Source organism: Salmo trutta, chromosome 1 (genome assembly GCF_901001165.1).
Source record: "Salmo trutta chromosome 1, fSalTru1.1, whole genome shotgun sequence".
In the NCBI taxonomy this organism is placed as follows: Eukaryota; Metazoa; Chordata; class Actinopteri; order Salmoniformes; family Salmonidae; genus Salmo; species Salmo trutta.
In genome coordinates this window covers 4,251,962-4,272,088 of record NC_042957.1, presented here as the reverse complement: position 1 = coordinate 4,272,088, position 20,127 = coordinate 4,251,962, and the positions used below count along the sequence as shown (strand labels likewise).

Sequence of the window (20,127 nt, the reverse complement as noted above, 5' to 3'; positions counted from 1 at the left end):
GGTCAGTTCCAGGGTCAGTAACTATATACAGGGTCAGTTCCATACCATACTATATATAGGGACAGTTCCAGGGTCAGTAGCTATATACAGGGACAGTAGCTATATACAGGGTCAGTTCCAGGGTCAGTAGCTATATACAGGGACAGTTCCAGGGTCAGTAGCTATATACAGGGACAGTTCCAGGGTCAGTAGCTATATACAGGGTCAGTTACAGAACCATATTAACAATGTGCAGGGATACTGGCGTGATGGAGGTAGATATGTATAGGGGGAAGGGATACTGGCGTGATGGAGGTAGATATGTATAGGGGGAAGGAGACAGGGATACTGGAGTGATGGAGGTAGATATGTATAGGGGGAAGGAGACAGGGATACTGGAGTGATGGAGGTAGATATGTATAGGGGGAAGGGGACATGGATACTGGAGTGATGGAGGTAGATATGTATAGGGGGAAGGAGACAGGGATACTGGAGTGATGGAGGTAGATATGTATAGGGGGAAGGAGACAGGGATACTGGAGTGATGGAGGTAGATATGTATAGGGGGAAGGGGACAGGGATACTGGAGTGAAAGACGTAGATATGTAAAGGGGGAAGGTAACTATATACAGGGTCAGTTCCAGTGCCACAACCGGTCAAAAGTATCTATATCCACAATAAAACAAGTCCTATATCGACATAACCTGAAAGGCCGCTCAGCAAGGAAGAAGCCACTGCTCCAAAACCGCCATAAAAAAGCCAGACTACGGTTTGCAACTGCACAAGGGGACAAAGATTGTACTTTTTGGAGAAATGTCCTCTGGTCTGATGAAACAAATTTAGAACTGTTTGGCCATAATGACCATCGTTATGTTTGGAGGAAAAAGGGAGATGCTTGCAAGCCGAAGAACACCATCCCAACCGTGAAGCACGGGGTAGAAGCATCATGTTGTGGGGGTGCTTTGCTGCAGGAGGGACTGGTGCACTTCACAAAATAGATGGCATCATGAGGTAGGAAAATTATGTGGATATATTGAAGCAACATCTCAAAACATCAGTCAGGAAGTTAAAGCTTGGACGCAAATGGGTCTTCCAAATGGACAATGACCCCAGGCATACTTCCAAAGTTGTGGCAAAATGGCTTAAGGATAACAAAGTCAAGGTATTTGAGTGGCCATCACAAAGCCCTGACCTCAATCCTATAGAAGTTTTGTGGGCAGAACTAAAAAAGCGTGTGTGAGCAAGAAGGCCTACAAACCTGACTCAGTTACACCAGCTCTGTCAGGAGGAATGGGACAAAATGTACCCAACTTATATTGTGGGAAGCTTGTGGAAGGCTACCCAAAACGTTTGACCCAAGATAAACAATTTAAAGGCAATGCTACCAAATACTAATTGAGTGTATGTAAACTTCTGACCCACTGGGAATGTGATGAAAGAAATAAAAGCTGAAATAAATAATTCTCTCTACTATTATTCTGACATTTCACATTCTTAAAATAAAGTGGTGATCCTAACTGACCTAAGACAGGGAATTATTACTAGGATAAAATGTCAGGAATTGTGAAAAACGGAGTTTAGATGTATTAGGCTAAGGTGTATGTAAACTTCTGACTTCAACTGTATGTATAGGGGTAAGGAGACAGGGATACTGGAGTGATGGAGGTAGATATGTATAGGGGACAGGGATACTGGAGTGATGGAGGTTGATATGTATAGGGGGAAGGGGACAGGGATACTGGAGTGATGGAGGTAGATATGTATAGGAGACAGGGATACTGGAGTGATGGAGGTAGATATGTATAGGGGGAAGGGGACAGGGGTACTGGAGTGACGGAGGTAGATATGTATAGGGGGAATGGGACAGGGATACTGGAGTGATGGAGGTAGATATGTATAGGGGACAGGGATACTGGAGTGATGGAGGTAGATATGTATAGGGGAAGGAGACAGGGATACTGGAGTGATGGAGGTAGATATGTATAGGGGGAAGGGGACAGGGGTACTGGAGTGATGGAGGTAGATATGTATAGGGGACAGGGATACTGGAGTGACGGAGGTAGATATGTATAGGGGGAAGGAGACAGGGATACTGGAGTGATGGAGGTAGATATGTATAGGGGGAAGGGATACTGGAGTGATGGAGGTAGATATGTATTGGGGTAAGGGGACAGGGATACTGGAGTGATGGAGGTAGATATGTATAGGGGGAAGGAGACAGGGATACTGGAGTGATGGAGGTAGATATGTATAGGGGGAAGGGGACAGGGATACTGGAGTGATGGAGGTAGATATGTATAGGGGACAGGGATACTGGAGTGATGGAGGTAGATATGTATAGGGGGAAGGGGACAGGGATACTGGAGTGATAGATGTAGATATGGGTCAGTTCCAGTACCATATTAACAATGTGCAGAAATACTGGAGTGATAGACGTAGATATGTATAGGGGTAAGGTGACTATATACAGGGTCAGTTCCAGTACCATATTAACAATGTGCAGAAATACTGGAGTGATAGCGGTAGATGTGATTTATGATAAACTGAATAACAGCAGTGTGAATGATGATTCTATGTGAGTGTGTGTGCATGTGTGTAGAGTCAGTATACATGTGTGAGGATGTCATGTCTGTGTTGGTAATGTCAGTGTGTAGAGTCCTGTCTGTGTGTAAAGTCCTGTCTCTGTGTAGGGTCCTGTCAGTGTGTAGAAGGGAGGGAGGAGAGGGTGGTTAAGGGAGGAGAAGGGAGGGAGGAGGAGGGAGGGAGGAGAGGGTGGAGAGGGTGGTAAAGGGAGGGAGGAGAAGGTGGGAAAGGGAGGGAGGAGAAGGTTGTAAAAAGAGGGAGGAGAGGGTGGTAAAGGGAGGGTGGAGAAGGTGTTTTAAGGAGGGAGAAGAATGGATATTAAACATTGCAAATCACTTTGTGGAGAAAGCAAAGGAAGTCTTCTTTGACTTCAGAAAGAAGGCTGATTTCATTACCTCAGCTGACCCTCAATTGAGAACAGGCAGAGAGGGGTTCTGCAGTTTCAATTACTTAGAGACTATTACAGAGAGGGGTTCTGCAGTTTCAATTACTTAGAGACTATTACAAAGAGGGGTTCTGCAGTTTCAATTACTTAAAGACTACTACAAAGAGGGTTCTGCAGTTTCAATTACTAAGGGACTATTACAAACAGAAGCCTCAACTTCACTGAAAACACAGTACACTTAGCTGCTGTGGAGACTGAGGTACCTCGACGTGAAGCTAATACACCTGGCATTTGTTACATCAAGCCGAGGAAGGTAGTTAGCATGGGGTCTGAGAGCACCTGTTACATCAAGCTGAGGAAGGTAGTCAGCATGGGGTCTGAGAGCACCTGTTACATCAAGCCGAGGAAGGTAGTCAGCATGGGGTCTGAGAGCACCTGTTACATCAAGCAGAGGAAGGTAGTCAGCATTGGGGTCTGAGAGCACCTGTTACATCAAGCTGAGGAAGGTAGTCAGCATGGGGTCTGCTGTCTGAGAGCACCTGTTACATCAAGCTGAGGAAGGTAGTCAGCATTGGGGTCTGAGAGCACCTGTTACATCAAGCTGAGGAAGGTAGTCAGCATGGGGTCTGCTGTCTGAGAGCACCTGTTACATCAAGCTGAGGAAGGTAGTCAGCATGGGGTCTGCTGTCTGAGAGCACCTGTTACATCAAGCCGAGGAAGGTAGTCAGCATTGGGGTCTGAGAGCACCTGTTACATCAAGCTGAGGAAGGTAGTCAGCATGGGGTCTGCTGTCTGAGAGCACCTGTTACATCAAGCTGAGGAAGGTAGTCAGCATGGGGTCTGCTGTCTGAGAGCACCTGTTACATCAAGCTGAGGAAGGTAGTCAGCATTGGGGTCTGAGAGCACCTGTTACATCAAGCTGAGGAAGGTAGTCAGCATTGGGGTCTGAGAGCACCTGTTACATCAAGCAGAGGAAGGTAGTCAGCATGGGGTCTGCTGGAATGGTATAAAACGCGTAGAAACCATGGAAACCATGTGTTTGATGTGTTTGTTACCATTCCATTGACTCCATTCCAGACATTATTCTGAGCCGTCCTCCCCTCAGCAGCCTCCACTGGCAGGGGCAGCTTCATTACCACTGCAATCTGGCTGTTCAATTAGATCAAGGAGCTATTGAAATTCCAATTAAAACATGTAACTAATAAATTAAGGTAAAAGAATGTAAAATATTTTGTGTGATGTCCTACCCTCTGAACAATCCAACGTTGGTTTGAGGTGTCTAGGTCACATGGTCAAGGAGCTATTGAAGTTGAAGTAATTTTGTGTGTAGATATATATATATATATATATATATATATATATATATATATATATATAAAGAATAATGGACCGTTGAAATGAGGTTGCAAAGTCACGTGGTGTGAGAGCTATTGAAATTTGAATGTTGGGATCATTGATCATGCACTTTGTTGACGGTCCCTTACTAATTGCATTGAAGGCGCACCAGGTTGCCAACACCTTTGCTGTGTTAAAGGCATAGTGCATTTAAACATATATGTTGCTCTGTCAGTTTGGTAATGTTGTCCCACAGTAAAACTAGATGACATTTTATTTCTTTCTCTGTCTGTTTTTATCCTTTCTTTCTGCTCGGTAACAGTTTGTCAGGGCTGTTTCCCTGTAGGCTGTACACACACACACACACACACACACACACACACACACACACACACACACACACACACACACATACTTCCAACCCTGTCGAGGTCTCCCTATCTGTGCCTCTGGTGCCTGTTAAAGATTAAACCCTCCAGAGATCAGCTCTCACATTCCTGTTATTGGGACCTGTTCCAGCCTTTTATGGATGTTACCCACTGTTACCCACTGTGACCCACTGTGACCCACTGTGACCCACTGTGACCCACTGTTACCCCACTGTTACCCACTGTGACCCACTGTGACCCACTGTTACCCCACTGTTACCCACTGTTACCCACTGTTACCCCACTGTTACCCACTGTGACCCACTGTGACCCACTGTTACCCACTGTGACCCACTGTGACCCACTGTTACCCACTGTGACCCACTGTTACCCCACTGTTACCCACTGTGACCCACTGTGACCCACTGTTACCCACTGTGACCCACTGTGACCCACTGTGACCCACTGTTACCCACTGTGACCCACTGTTACCCACTGTTACCCACTGTGACCCACTGTGACCCACTGTGACCCACTGTGACCCACTGTGACCCCATTGTGACCCACTGTTACCCACTGTCACCCACTGTGACCCACTGTGACCCACTGTTACCCACTGTTACCCACTGTTACCCACTGTGACCCACTGTGACCCCATTGTGACCCACTGTTACCCACTGTGACCCACTGTCACCCACTGTGACCCACTGTGACCCACTGTGACCCACTGTGACCCACTGTTACCCACTGTGACCCACTGTCACCCACTGTGACCCACTGTGACCCACTGTTACCCCACTGTTACCCACTGTGACCCACTGTGACCCACTGTTACCCACTGTGACCCACTGTGACCCACTGTGACCCACTGTTACCCACTGTGACCCACTGTTACCCACTGTTACCCACTGTGACCCACTGTGACCCACTGTGACCCACTGTTACCCACTGTGACCCACTGTGACCCCATTGTGACCCACTGTTACCCACTGTCACCCACTGTGACCCACTGTGACCCACTGTTACCCACTGTTACCCACTGTTACCCACTGTGACCCACTGTGACCCCATTGTGACCCACTGTTACCCACTGTGACCCACTGTCACCCACTGTGACCCACTGTGACCCACTGTGACCCACTGTTACCCATTGTGACCCACTGTTACCCACTGTGACCCACTGTCACCCACTGTGACCCACTGTGACCCACTGTGACCCACTGTGACCCACTGTGACCCACTGTGACCCACTGTTACCCACTGTTACCCACTGTTACCCACTGTGACCCACTGTGACCCACTGTTACCCCATTGTGACCCACTGTGACCCACTGTTACCCACTGTTACCCACTGTGACCCACTGTTACCCACTGTTACCCACTGTTACCCACTGTCACCCAGTGTTACCCAATGTATTTGTATTTATTAAGGATCCCCATTTAATTCCTGCCAAGGCAGCAGCAGGGACTGTGAAGAGACACAGGCACAGGCACAGGCAACTGCATACACACACAATAACATACGCACTATACACAACACGTACACATGGATTTTGTGTTGTAGATATGTAGTAGTATCCATAAGATCCATAATAAACCCCAGGAAGAGCAGCTGCTGACTTGACAGGAACTAATGGAGATCCATAATAAACCCCAGGAAGAGTAGCTGCTGCCTTGGCAGGAACTAATGTGGATCCATAATAAACCCCAGGAAGAGTAGCTGCTGCCTTGGCAGGAACTAATGTGGATCCATAATAAACCCCAGGAAGAGTAACTGCTGCCTTGGAGGGAACTAATGGGGATCCATAATAAACCCCAGGAAGAGTAGCTGCTGCCTTGGCAGGAACTAATGGGGATCCATAATAAACCCCAGGAAGAGTAGCTGCTGCCTTGACAGGAACTATTGGGGATCCATAATAAACCCCAGGAAGAGTAGCTGCTGCCTTGGCAGGAACTAATGGGGATCCATAATAAACCCCAGGAAGAGTAGCTGCTGCCTTGACAGGAACTAATGGGGATCCATAATAAACCCCAGGAAGAGTAGCTGCTGCCTTGGCAGGAACTAATGGGGATCCATAATAAACCCCAGGAAGAGTAGCTGCTGTCTTGGCAGGAACTAATGGGGATCCATAATAAACCCCAGGAAGAGTAGCTGCTGCCTTGACAGGAACTAATGGGGATCCATATTAAACCCCAGGAAGAGTAGCTGCTGCCTTGACAGGAACTAATGGGGATCCATAATGAATACACATACTCTTCCTGGGGTCCAGCAACATTACAGCAGTTCTATACAGTTAAACATATTACATGACATTACATTTCAGACCACTACACTACTACCACATATCTACAATACAAAATCCATGTGTACCAGTGGCGGTCACTGCCGTTTATGAAGAGGGAGGACGATTTCATTCATATTCCATTCACCCAGTTCAATGTAACAGTGATGGGTTTAGGATACTGTCCTTCACCCAGTTCAATGTAACAGTGATGGGTTTAGGATACTGTCCTTCACCCAGTTCAATGTAACAGTGATGGGTTTAGGATACTGTCCTTCATATTCACCCAGTTCAATGTAACAGTGATGGGTTTAGGATACTATCCTTCACCCAGTTCAATGTAACAGTGATGGGTTTAGGATACTGTCCTTCACCCAGTTCAATGTAACAGTGATGGGTTTAGGATACTGTCCTTCACCCAGTTCAATGTAACAGTGATGGGTTTAGGATACTGTCCTTCATATTCACCCAGTTCATTGTAACAGTGATGGGTTTAGGATACTGTCCTTCACCCAGTTCAATGTAACAGTGATGGTTTAGGATACTGTCCTTCATATTCACCCAGTTCAATGTAACAGTGATGGTTTAGGATACTGTCCTTCATATTCACCCAGTTCATTGTAACAGTGATGGGTTTAGGATACTGTCCTTCATATTCACCCAGTTCAATGTAACAGTGATGGTTTAGGATACTGTCATTCATATTCACCCAGTTCAATGTAACAGTGATGGGTTTAGGTTACTACATGATACTAGAATGTTCCCTGTACCCATCATGAGGTTGATACAACCCTGGCCTATGAATGAAAGTTTATAACGTACAGTACCAGTCAAAAGTTTAGACACACCTACTCATTTAAGGGTTTTTCTTTATTTTTACTATTTTCTACATTTATAGAATAATAGTGAAGACATCTAAACTATGAAATAACACATATGGAATCATATAGTAATCAAAAAAGAGTTAAACAAATGAAAATATATTTTATATTTGAGATTTTTCAAAGTAGCCACCGTTTGTCTTGATGGCAGCTTTGAACACTCTCGGCATTTCCATGATTTTGGAATGAGATGTTCGACCAGCAGGTGTCCACATACTTTTTTTTATCATGTAGTTTATATACTGAACAAAAAATATATACGCAACATATATAGTGTTGGCTCCATATTCCATGAGCAGAAATGTTCCATACGCACAAAAAACTAATTTCTCTACAATTTTGTGCATAAATGTGTTTACATCCCTGTTAGCGATTATTTATCTTTTGCCAAGATAATCCATCCACTTGACAGGTGTGGAATGTCAAGAAGCTGATTGAACAGCAAACTCATTTTGATTGGCTGGGCCTGGCTCTCAAGTCGGTGGGCCTACCCCCCCCCCCGAAGCCCACCCATAGCTGTGCCCCTGCCCAGTCATGTGAAATCCATAGATTAGGGCCTAATGAATTTATTTCCGTTGACTGATTTCCTCATACGAACTGTAACTCAGTACAATCTTTGAAATTGTCGCCTGTTGCGTTTACATTTTGGTACAGAATGTGTTCATACCTGGTTACCTAACTGTAAGTTGCTCTTGATAAGAGTGTCTGCTGAATGACTAAATGTAAGCACTTGTGTTTCAATGAAAGGTAAATTATTCATTAAGAAAAAAAAAAAAAACATGGAGATGTTTTTCTATTTACTTTCACAAAGTACAACTGCTAAGTCTTACCCTTTGCTTTCCTCCGGTGCCTAGAAAACATCTCAAACTGTAAAACTGTATTAGCAACTGACCATACTAACATTTCAGAGTTCACAGAATGTAAAGTATTCATTCTCAAAATGCTGTGAACCGTGTACTATTACATGAAAATGATTGAACAGGGACTAGTAAGGTGCCTGTTATGTAATAGTCTCTGAGCGTTGATCTCAATCATAGGATAAGTCCCTCTCTCCTTCCCACACATCCAGGTGGTGTTGCTAGGCGCTAGCCACACTGTGGGGAGTATCTCCCAGGACTCGAAATATTTAAGTGGCCTTTGAACGGGGTATGGTAGTAGGTGCCAGGCACTCCGGGTTTGTGTCAAGAACTGCAACGCTGCAGGGGTTTTTCACGCTCAACAGTTTCCCTTGTGTATCAAGGACTATTTTCATTGACCCCCTTTTTTTACGCTGCTGCTTTTCGCTGTTTATTGTCTGTGCATAGTCACTTTACCCTTACCTACAGTATATGTACATATTACCTCAATTACCTCGACTAACCTGAACCCCTGCACATTGACTATATACAAGTACTCCTTCTATATAGCCTCGTTATTGTAATTTATTTTTTTACTTTAGTTTATTTAGCAAATCTTTTCTTACTCTGCATTGTTGATTAAGGGCTTGTAAGTAAGCATTTCACTATAAGGTCTACACCTGTTGTATTTCGGCGCATGTGACAAATACAATTTGATTTGATTTGAGAATGGTCCACCACCCAAAGGACATCCAGCCAACTTGACACAACTTTGGGAAGCATTGGAGTCAACATGGACCAGCATCCCTGTGGAATGCTTTCGACACCTTGTAGAGTCCATGCCCCGACACATTGAAGCTATTCTGAGAACAAAGGGGGCTGCAGCTCAATATTAGGAAGGCGTTCCTAATGTTTGGTGTATTCAGTTTAGAGATACTGTTTGTTGGAGGATAATGTCCATGGGCGTAGCTGTGTACCCTCTGTTAGTCTTACAACCACAATGACCGCTTGCAATCAATCCTCAGTTGTTTGTTGACCCCAGCCCGTTGGTTGTAAATTGGTTAGTACAGAATCTGCTGTAATCTATGTAGACCACAGCTTGCCTCACCAGATCTGGGTTCAACTACTATTCAAAATCATTTCAAATACTTTATCTGGGCTTGATTAAGATTGCCTGGCACAATCAAACCAATAGAATAATAGCAACAGTGCAAACCCCGCCCATGTGGTATTTCCAGGCAGACTAGAGCAAATGCTAACATTATTTGAAATATTTCTAATGTTATTTGAACCCAGGTTTGTGCCTCTCTACAAAACACACTGCAGAGAAAATGGACCATGGGAAAGAGTGCTTGTTGCGTAACTTGCCTTACCCCTTTTGTCCTTACTGCCAGTGTAATGTTAGTTCTGTCCTTACTGCCAGTGTAATGTTAGTTCTGTCCTTACTGCCAGAGTTCTGTCCTTACTGCCAGTGTAATGTTAGTTCTGTCCTTACTGCCAGTGTAATGTTAGTTCTGTCCTTACTGCCAGTGTAATGTTAGTTCTGTCCTTACTGCCAGTGTAATGTTAGTTCTGTCCTTACTGCCAGTGTAATGTTAGTTCTGTCCTTACTGCCAGTGTAATGTTAGTTCTGTCCTTACTGCCAGTGTAATGTTAGTTCTGTCCTTACTGCCAGTGTAATGTTAGTTCTGTCCTTACTGCCAGTGTAATGTTAGTTAAAGGTTGCATGGTTTCATTGGGGTGTTTTTCCCTGACAGAGTTGTTACTGTTTCATATGGGTTATTGTTTGTTACGTTCAATATCTAACAGGTACTGTACAGATAAACTCAGCAAAAAAAGAAACGTCCCTTTTTCAGGACCCTGTCTTTCAAAGATAATTCGTAAAAATCAAAATAACTTAACAGATCTTCATTGTAAAGGGTTTAAACACTGTTTCCCATGTTCAATGAACCATATGAAATTAATGAACATGCACCTGTGGAACAGTCATTAAGACACTAACAGCTTACAGACGGTAGGCAATTAAGGTCACAGTTATAAAAACTTAGGACACTAAAGAGGCCTTTCTACTGACTCTGAAAAACACCAAAAGAAAGATGCCCAGGGTCCCTGCTCATCTGGGTGAACGTGCCTTAGGCATGCTGCAAGGAGGCATGAGGACTGCAGATGTGTCCAGGGCAATAAATTGCAATGTCCGTACTGCGAGACACCTAAGACAGCGCTACAGGGAGACAGGATGGACAGCTGATCGTCCTCGCAGTGGCAGACCACGTGTAACAACACCTGCACAGGATCGGTACATCCGAACATCCCACCTGCGGGACAGGTACAGGATGGCAACAACAACTGCCCGAGTTACACCAGGAACGCACAATCCTCCATCAGTGCTCAGACTGTCCGCAATTGGCTGACAGAGGCTGGACTGAGGGTTTGTAGGCAACATCGCCTATGGACACAAACCCACCGTCGCTGGGCCAGACAGGACTTCACTGACGAGTCGTGGTTTTGTCTCACCAGGGGGGATGGTTGGATTCGCGTTTATCGTTGAAGGAAGGAGCGTTACACCGAGACCTGTACTTTGGATCGGGATTGATTTGGAGGTGGAGGGTCCGTCATGGTCTGGGGCGGTGTTTCACAGCATCATCAGACTGAGCTTGTTGTCATTCCTGCAAGACAGGAATGTCAGTGTTCTGCCATGGCCAGCGAAGATCACGGATCTCAATCCCATTGAGCACGTCTGGGACCTGTTGGATCGGAGGGTGAGGGCTAGGGCCATTCCCTCCAGGAATTTGCAGGTGCCTTGGTGGAAGAATGGGGTAACATCTCACAGAAAGAACTGGCAAATCTGGTGCAGTCCATGAGGAGGAGATGCACTTCAGTACTTAATGCAGCTGGTGGCCACACCAGATACTGACTGTTACTTTTGATTTTGACCCCCCCTTTCTTCAGGGACACATTATTCCATTTCTGTTAGTCACATGTCTGTGGAACTTGTTCAGTGCATGTCTGTTGTTGAATCTTATGTTCATACAAATATTTACACATGTTAAGTTTGCTGAAAATTAAACACAGTTGACAGTGAGAGGACGTTTCTTTTTTTTGCTGAGTTCATATACGCACACTAGGACATGTACATAGTGAACTCATACACACTGTAAATATGAAAATAGAATACAGTATTTCAGAACGTGACCGAACTACTCGCATGTCAATATCAGACTAGGAAGAATTGACATTTGTCTCGCTATCTGCACCCATGATTTAGATAAATACATATTTTCTGCAATGGCAAGTGGAAACATAACCAACTCTGTTACATGTAGGCCTGCACATCTTTGCCATGCAAGCTTACCTTGTGACTCACAAAGGCCTTCACATGAATAGAGAGAATGTTAGGCTATTTTATTTATTTAACCTTCATTTAACTAGGCAAGTCAGTTAAGAACAAATTCTTGTTAACAATGACGGCCTAGGAACAGTGGGTTAACTGCCTTTTTTACAGGGGCAGAATGACAGATTTTTACCTTGTCAGCTCAGGGATTCGATCTAGTGATTAGAGCTCTAACCACTAGGCTACCTGCCGCTCTAACCACTAGGCTACCTGCCGCTCTAACCACTAGGCTACCTGCCGCTCTAACCACTAGGCTACCTGCCGCTCTAACCACTACGCTACCTGCCGCTCTAACCACTAGGCTACCTGCCGCTCTAACCACTAGGCTACCTGCCGCTCTAACCACTAGGCTACCTGCCGCTCTAACCACCACGCTACCTGCCGCTCTAACCACCAGGCTACCTGCCCCTCTAACCACTAGGCTACCTGCCCCTCTAACCACTAGGCTACCTGCCGCTCTAACCACTAGGCTACCTGCCGCTCTAACCACTAGGCTACCTGCCGCTCTAACCACTAGGCTACCTGCCGCTCTAACCACTAGGCTACCTGCCGCTCTAACCACCAGGCTACCTGCCGCTCTAACCAGTAGGCTACCTGCCGCTCTAACCACTAGGCTACCTGCCGCTCTAACAAGTAGGATACCTGCCGCTCTAACCGCTAGGCTACCTGCTGCTCTAACCAGTAGGCTACCTACCGCTCTAACCACTAGGCTACCTGCCGCTCTAACCACTAGGCTACCTGCCGCTCTATCAGTAGATTAGATCTGTGAATCAACTTTTAAAGTGAGTCAGAACCGTATCTGTTATTACACACTACACAGCATAGTGTTGTTACTAGATACAGTGCATTTCGAAATTATTCAGACCCCTTTGACTTATTCAAAATTATGTTCCGTTACAGCCTTATTTTAAAATCTACACACAATACCTGTCACGTCCTGACCAGCAGGTGGAGTAGGTGTATAAGTTTTGGTCAGGGCGTGGCAGAAGGAGTTGTGTTTTGTATGTTCTGTCTAGGTTGGGTTGTTCTATGTATAGTTAATTGGGGTGGACTTCCAATTGAAGGCAGGTGTGTGGTGTTGCCTTTGTTTGGGAGTCCTATATTAGTTGGGTGTGTTTGTGGGGAAATTGTTTGTGAGCACTGCATTGATTGCGCCTGCTACACTGTCTAGTCGTGAGTACTGTTTTGTTCTGTGGATGCTTTACGTTTTTCCATTAAAGAATGAGTATCCACATACCCGCTGCATTTTGGTCCTCCCTTCAACACCACGACGAAATCCGTGACAATACCCCATAATGACAAAGCAAAAACTTGTTATTAGAATGTACAGTACCAGTCAAAAGTTTGGACATATCTACTCATTCAAGGGTTTTTCTTTATTTGTTACTATTTTCTACATTGTATACCAAAGGACAGATTTCCACCGGTCTAATGTCCCTTGCTCGTTTTTCTTGGCCCAAGCAAGTCTCTTCTTCTTATTGGTGTCCTTTAGTAGTGGTTTCTTTACAGCAATTCGACCATGAAGGCCTGATTCACGCAGTCTCCTCTGAACAGTTGATTGTTGAGATGTGTCTGTTACTTGAACTCTGAAGCATTTATTTGGGCTGCAATTTCTGATGCTGGTAATTCTAATGAACTTATCCTCTGCAGCAGCGGTAACTCTGGGTCATCCTTTCCCGTGGCGGTCCTCATGAGAACCAGTTTCATCATAGTGCCTGATGTTTTTTTGCGACTGCACTTAAAGAAACTTTAAAAGTTCTTGACATTTTCCGGTTTGACTTAAAATAATGATGGACTGACATTTTTCTTTGCTTATTTGAGCTGTTCTTGCCATAATATAGACTTGGTATTTTACCAAATAGGGCTATCTTCTGTATACACCACTACCTTGTCACAACACAACTGATTGGCTCAAACGAATTATGGAAAGAAATTCCACAAATTAACTTTTAACAAGACACACCTGTTAATTGAAATGCATTCCAGGTGACTACCTCATGAATCTGGTTGAGAGAATGCCAAGAGTGTGCAAAGCTGTCATCAAGACAAAGGGTGGCTACTTTGAAGAATCTCAAATATAAAATATATTTTGATTTCTTTAACACTTTTTTGGTTACTACATGATTCCATATGTGTTATTTCATAGTTTTGATGTATTCACTATTATTCTACAATGTAGAAAATAGTAACAAATAAAGAAAAACCCTTGAATGAGTAAGTGTGTCCAAACAGCCTGATTGTTTTGGTGCGTTGAAACGATGCTCAATTAGTATCAAGGGACCTAACCTGTGGCAGGAAAACATTCCCACACCATTACACCACCAGCCTGTACCGTTAAAACCAGGCAGGATGGGGCCATGGACTCATGCTGCTTACACCAAATCCTGACTCTGCCAACAGCATGACGCAACAGGAACTGGGATTCGTTGGACCAGGCAGTGTTTTTCCAGTCCTCAGTTGTCCAGTGTTGGTGATGGCGTGCCCACTGGAGACGCTTCTTGTTATTAGCTGATAGGAGTGAAACCCGGTGTGGTCGTCTGCTGCAATAACCCATCCGTGACAAGGACAGACGAGTTGTGCGTTCTGAGATTCCGTTCTGTACACCACTGTTGTACCGCAACGTTATTGGTCTGTTTGTGGCCAACTTGTTAGCTTGCACAATTCTTCTCCTTCGACCTCTCGTCAACGAGCAGTTTTCAACTACAGGACTGAAGCTGACTGGATGTTTTTGTTTGTTTGTAAACCTTAGATACTGTTGTGAGTGAAAAGCTCAGGAGGCCGGCTGTTTCTGAGATACTAGAACCGGCGCGCAAGGTACCGGCGATCATACCACGCTCAAAGTTGCTTAGGTCTCTTGTAACGTTCAATCCAACAGTAACTGAATGCCTCGATGCCTGTCTGCCTGCTTTATATAGCAAACCACGGCCACGTGACTCACAGTCTGTAGGAGCGATCCATACCTAATAAACTGAGTGTTTGTTCAAACGCTACTCCATACCTGCTTCAAGGTTCGACTAAATGTATCTCTTATGAGAAACTGTCATGGTAACTGTGCATCTGTCCCCATATACTCTCTCCCCCTCTCTCTCTCTCCCCCTCTCCCCCTCTCTCTCTGTCTCTCTCTCCGTCACTCCCTCTCCTCCTCTCTCTCCTCTCTCTCTCTCTCTCTCGGTCTCTCTCCCCCTCTCTCTCTCTTTCTCTCTCTCCCCGTCACTCCCTCTCCTCCTCTCTCTCCCTCTCCTCCTCTCTCTCCCTCTCTCGCTCGGTCTCTCCCCCTCTCCCCCTCTCTCGCTCGGTCTCTCTCCCCCTCTGTCTCTCTCCCCCCTCACTCCCTCTCCTCCTCTCCCTCCCTCTCCCCAGGTATGATATCAGTGTGACGTTGTCCTCTTCTCCCCCCCGCCTCCCGCCCCCTCTCTCTCTCCCTCCTTTTCTCTCCCTCTCCCCAGGTATGATGACAGTATGACGTTGTCCTCCTCTCTGCCCTGATAATGTATGAGGTGATGCAGGGAGACACTACCACCCTGTCCTGGAGGTTACCCAGCCCCGGCCACAACGACGGCCCACAACAGAGCCCCTTCAGCGGGGATGGAGGACCTACTAAGATCCTTAAAGTTTGTTTCTCCACCAACAACACCCTGGGGAAGAACTTCAAGCTGGTCAAGTGTGACAGCTCCTGGCAGATCAGGGTGAGGGATTGTCTAGATATTGAGACTGCATTCCAAAAAAGGCAACTCATTCCCTATATAATGCACTACTTTTTGAGAAGTTCCCCACTACAGGGAATAGGGTGCTATTTGGAACGCACCCTGAATGTTTATCTTAATATATTATTATTGTATTTATTTATATTTGTAATAAGACATATCATTTTATTTATTGTGAATTCTGTTTCAATATGCGCGCAGAAGTTACTTAGTTATTTAGTTGTAACATTGTAAGAATACACTACTTTAAACCAACTATATAGCTTCGCAAACTAGACACCCAAATTCAAGCTGTGACTGAGTCCGTACTGGTCTCTCTACTCCAGGCTATAGTGCAGTCTGTCCTGACCAGTGGCAGGCTGGGCCCTAACATCCAGTATAAAGGCTGCTATGGTCTGCTGCTGAAGCACCTCAAGTCAGACGAGCTCCACTGGCTCCATCCAGACCTGACCGTGGGGGAGGTGGAGCAACTCTATGAGAGTCACCACGTGGAGGCGGAGTGGAGGTGAGAGGAGGGTGGAGGAGGAGGAGGAGGTGGGGGAGAGAGGAGGGTGTAGGAGGAGGAGGTGGGGGAGAGAGGAGGGTGTAGAAGGAGGAGGAGGTGGAGGTGGGGGAGAGAGGAGGGTGGAGGAGGAGGAGGAGGTGGGGGAGAGAGGAGGGGGGAGGAGGAGGAGGTGGAGGGTGAGAGGAGGGTGGAGGAGGTGGAGGGTGAGAGAAGGGTGTAGGAGGAGGTGGGGTTGAGAGGAGGGTGGAGGTAATGGGGGTGAGAGGAGGGTGGAGGAGGTGGAGGGTGAGAGGAGGGTGTAGGAGGTGGAGGGTGAGAGGAGGGTGTAGGAGGTGGGGGTGAGAGGAGGGTGTAGGAGGTGGAGGGTGAGAGGAGGGTGTAGGAGGTGGAGGGTGAGAGGAGGGTGGAGGAGGTGGAGGGTGAGAGGAGGGTGTAGGAGGTGGAGGGTGAGAGGAGGGTGGAGGAGGTGGAGGGTGAGAGGAGGGTGGAGGAGGTGGAGGGTGAGAGGAGGGTGTAGGAGGTGGGGGTGAGAGGAGGGTGTAGGAGGTGGAGGGTGAGAGGAGGGTGTAGGAGGTGGAGGGTGAGAGGAGGGTGTAGGAGGTGGGGGAGAGAGGAGGGTGTAGGAGGTGGGGGTGAGAGGAGGGTGTAGGAGGTGGGGGTGAGAGGAGGGTGTAGGAGGTGGAGGGTGAGAGGAGGGTGTAGGAGGTGGAGGGTGAGAGAAAGCAATGCACATGATGGGTAATATACAGAGCCATTTGAGACCCAAGCCAGGTTGAGCAAGAGGAAGTCATTTATTTTATTTATTTATTTAACCTTTATTCAACTAGTCAGGAGCAATGCTCAGAAAAATATGATTGTATTGACAAATAGGGTTCTGCTGAAGCCTCCTGCTCTAAAGCAGTGTGGTATGTTCATCTGTTGAAGCCTCCTCCTCTAAAGCAGTGGTATGTTCATCTGTTGAAGCCTCCTGCTCTAAAGCAGTGGTATGTTCATCTGTTTGAAGCCTCCTGCTCTAAAGCAGTGGTATGTTCATCTGTTGAAGCCTCCTGCTCTAATGCAGTGGTATGTTCATCTGTTTAAGCCTCCTGCTCTAAAGCAGTGGTATGTTCATCTGTTGAAGCCTCCTGCTATAAAGCAGTGGTATGTTCATCTCTCCCCAGGTATGACCTGAGAGTCCGCTACATTCCAGTCAACTTCCTGGAAAAGTTTAAAGAAGACAGAACCACATTTCTGTATTTCTATCAACAGGTACAGTAGGCAGCAAGCACTACTCTGACTATGTAGAGAGCACATTAATACTCTGACTATGGAGAGAACACATTACTACTCTGACTATGGAGAGAACACATTACTACTCTATGTAGAGAACACATTACTACTCTGACTATGGAGAGAACACATTACTACTCTATGGAGAGAACACATTACTACTCTGACTATGGAGAGAACACATTACTACTCTGACTATGGAGAGAACACATTACTACTCTATGTAGAGAACACATTACTACTCTGACTATGGAGAGAACACATTACTACTCTATGTAGAGAACACATTACTACTCTGACTATGGAGAGAACACATTACTACTCTGACTATGTGGAGAACACATTACTACTCTATGGAGAGAACACATTACTACTCTGACTATGTAGAGAACACATTACTACTCTATGGAGAGAACACATCAATACTCTGACTATGTAGAGAACACATTACTACTCTATGGAGAGAACACATTACTACTCTATGGAGAGAACACATTAATACTATATGTAGAGAACACATTAATACTCTGTGGAGAGAACACATTACTACTCTGACTATGGAGAGAACACATTACTACTCTGACTATGGAGAGAACACATTAATACTCTGACTATGGAGAGAACACATTACTACTCTATGGAGAGAACACATTACTACTCTATGGAGAGAACACATTAATACTCTGACTATGGAGAGAGCACATTACTACTCTATGGAGAGAACACATTACTACTCTGACTATGGAGAGAACACATTACTACTCTATGTAGAGAACACATTACTACTCTGACTATGGAGAGAACACATTACTACTCTGACTATGGAGAGAACACATTAATACTCTGACTATGTGGAGAACACATTACTACTCTATGTAGAGAACACATTAATACTCTATGGAGAGAACACATTAATACTCTATGGAGAGAACACATTAATACTCTGACTATGGAGAGAACACATTACTACTCTGACTATGGAGAGAACACATTAATACTCTGACTATGTGGAGAACACATTACTACTCTATGTAGAGAACACATTAATACTCTATGGAGAGAACACATTAATACTCTATGGAGAGAACACATTAATACTCTGACTATGGAGAGAACACATTACTACTCTGACTATGGAGAGAACACATTAATACTCTGACTATGGAGAGAACACATTACTACTCTGACTATGTAGAGAACACATTACTACTCTATGTAGAGAACACATTAATACTCTATGGAGAGAACACATTAATACTCTATGGAGAGAACACATTAATACTCTATGGAGAGAACACATTACTACTCTATGTAGAGAACACATTAATACTCTATGGAGAGAACACATTAATACTCTCTGTAAAGAACACATTAATACTCTATGTAGAGAACACATTAATACTCTCTGTAAAGAACACATTAATGCTTTCCAGAACTTCATCATTCAAGATAACTCGCTGATGTCTGGTGCTTGTGTGGATACTGTAGATGCGTATTGACTACATACAGCTAAGAATGAATGTGTTCTCTCGGTATTTGCCTGTGTTAGGTGCGTAGTGACTACATGCAGTACCATGCCAGTAAAGTCAGTGATGGAATGGCCCTGCAGCTGGGATGTCTGGAGATTAGGTGAGGTTGGGATTTCCCTTTTGGATATTCTATCGTCAATATGTAGACATCGTCAACATCACAGTTGGCTTTGTCCGTAGAGCTTCGTTATTGCATGTCATGTTGTGCTGTCTCTACTGCTTCGCCTTCAGGAGGTTTTATAAAGACATGAATGCTAAAGGTCTGGAGAAAAAGTCCAACTTTGAAGTGTTAGAGTAAGTATGTAAATGTTTCTGTTTTTTTCTCCCCCTTCACTAACCTTCACTTCTATGACTTTAAAAAAAAAAAAATCACATTTGTTTGATTGATTGTTTGATTCTAACTGGTCTCTCCAATGAAGGAAGGATGTGGGGCTGAACCTGTTCTTCCCACAAGAGCTCATTGACAGCATGAAGGTACATTTATAAATGTTTTGATATCCACATGATCGTTTAAAATATTATTGGAAGTTTCTACGAGCATAACTTAAGTTGTAAGTAAGCCTACTTCACTTTTACGTCAACAAGGATCATTTCTATGCTAGCAGTGTTGTTTACCCTCCTCAAAAATGTATTTGTCTACCATGTGACGTCATAGTAAACAAGGGTTATGAAAGTGTTATCCAATGTTGCTGTGGTCTGTCCCAGTCTCGTCATCTTCGTAAGATGATCCAGCAGACGTTCCAGCAGTACGCTACTCTGAAGGAGGATGAGTGTATGGTTAGCTTCTTCCAGACGCTCACAGACTTCATCACCATCGGCGAAGAGGTCTACCCTTGTGAACTGGTGGTGAGTGTTGCTGCTGGCTTTACAGACAACAAGGATGCACTGCAAACACCTGACCTCAAATGCACTGCAAACACCTGACCTTAAATACACTGCAAACACCTGACCTCAAATACACTGCAAACACCTGACCTCAAATGCACTGCAAACACCTGACCTCAAATGCACTGCAAATACCTGACCTCAAATGCACTGCAAATACCTGACATCAAATGCACTGCAAATACCTGACCTCAA

General features: G+C 45.0%; 1 protein-coding gene across 1 annotated transcript in view; it reads left to right on the top strand.

Annotated features, from left to right (window-relative positions):
• The window catches only part of LOC115147339 (protein-tyrosine kinase 2-beta), a 58,670-nt gene that overhangs the window by 7,427 nt on the left and 31,116 nt on the right, over window positions 1-20,127 (top strand). Inside the window, exons 2-8 of the mRNA XM_029689537.1 lie at window positions 15,487-15,726; window positions 16,071-16,249; window positions 17,410-17,497; window positions 19,068-19,147; window positions 19,279-19,341; window positions 19,467-19,521; window positions 19,753-19,893. Coding sequence (XP_029545397.1) covers window positions 15,529-15,726; window positions 16,071-16,249; window positions 17,410-17,497; window positions 19,068-19,147; window positions 19,279-19,341; window positions 19,467-19,521; window positions 19,753-19,893 — 804 coding nt within the window. The 5' untranslated portion in view covers window positions 15,487-15,528. The remainder of the gene's footprint in view (window positions 1-15,486; window positions 15,727-16,070; window positions 16,250-17,409; window positions 17,498-19,067; window positions 19,148-19,278; window positions 19,342-19,466; window positions 19,522-19,752; window positions 19,894-20,127) is intronic.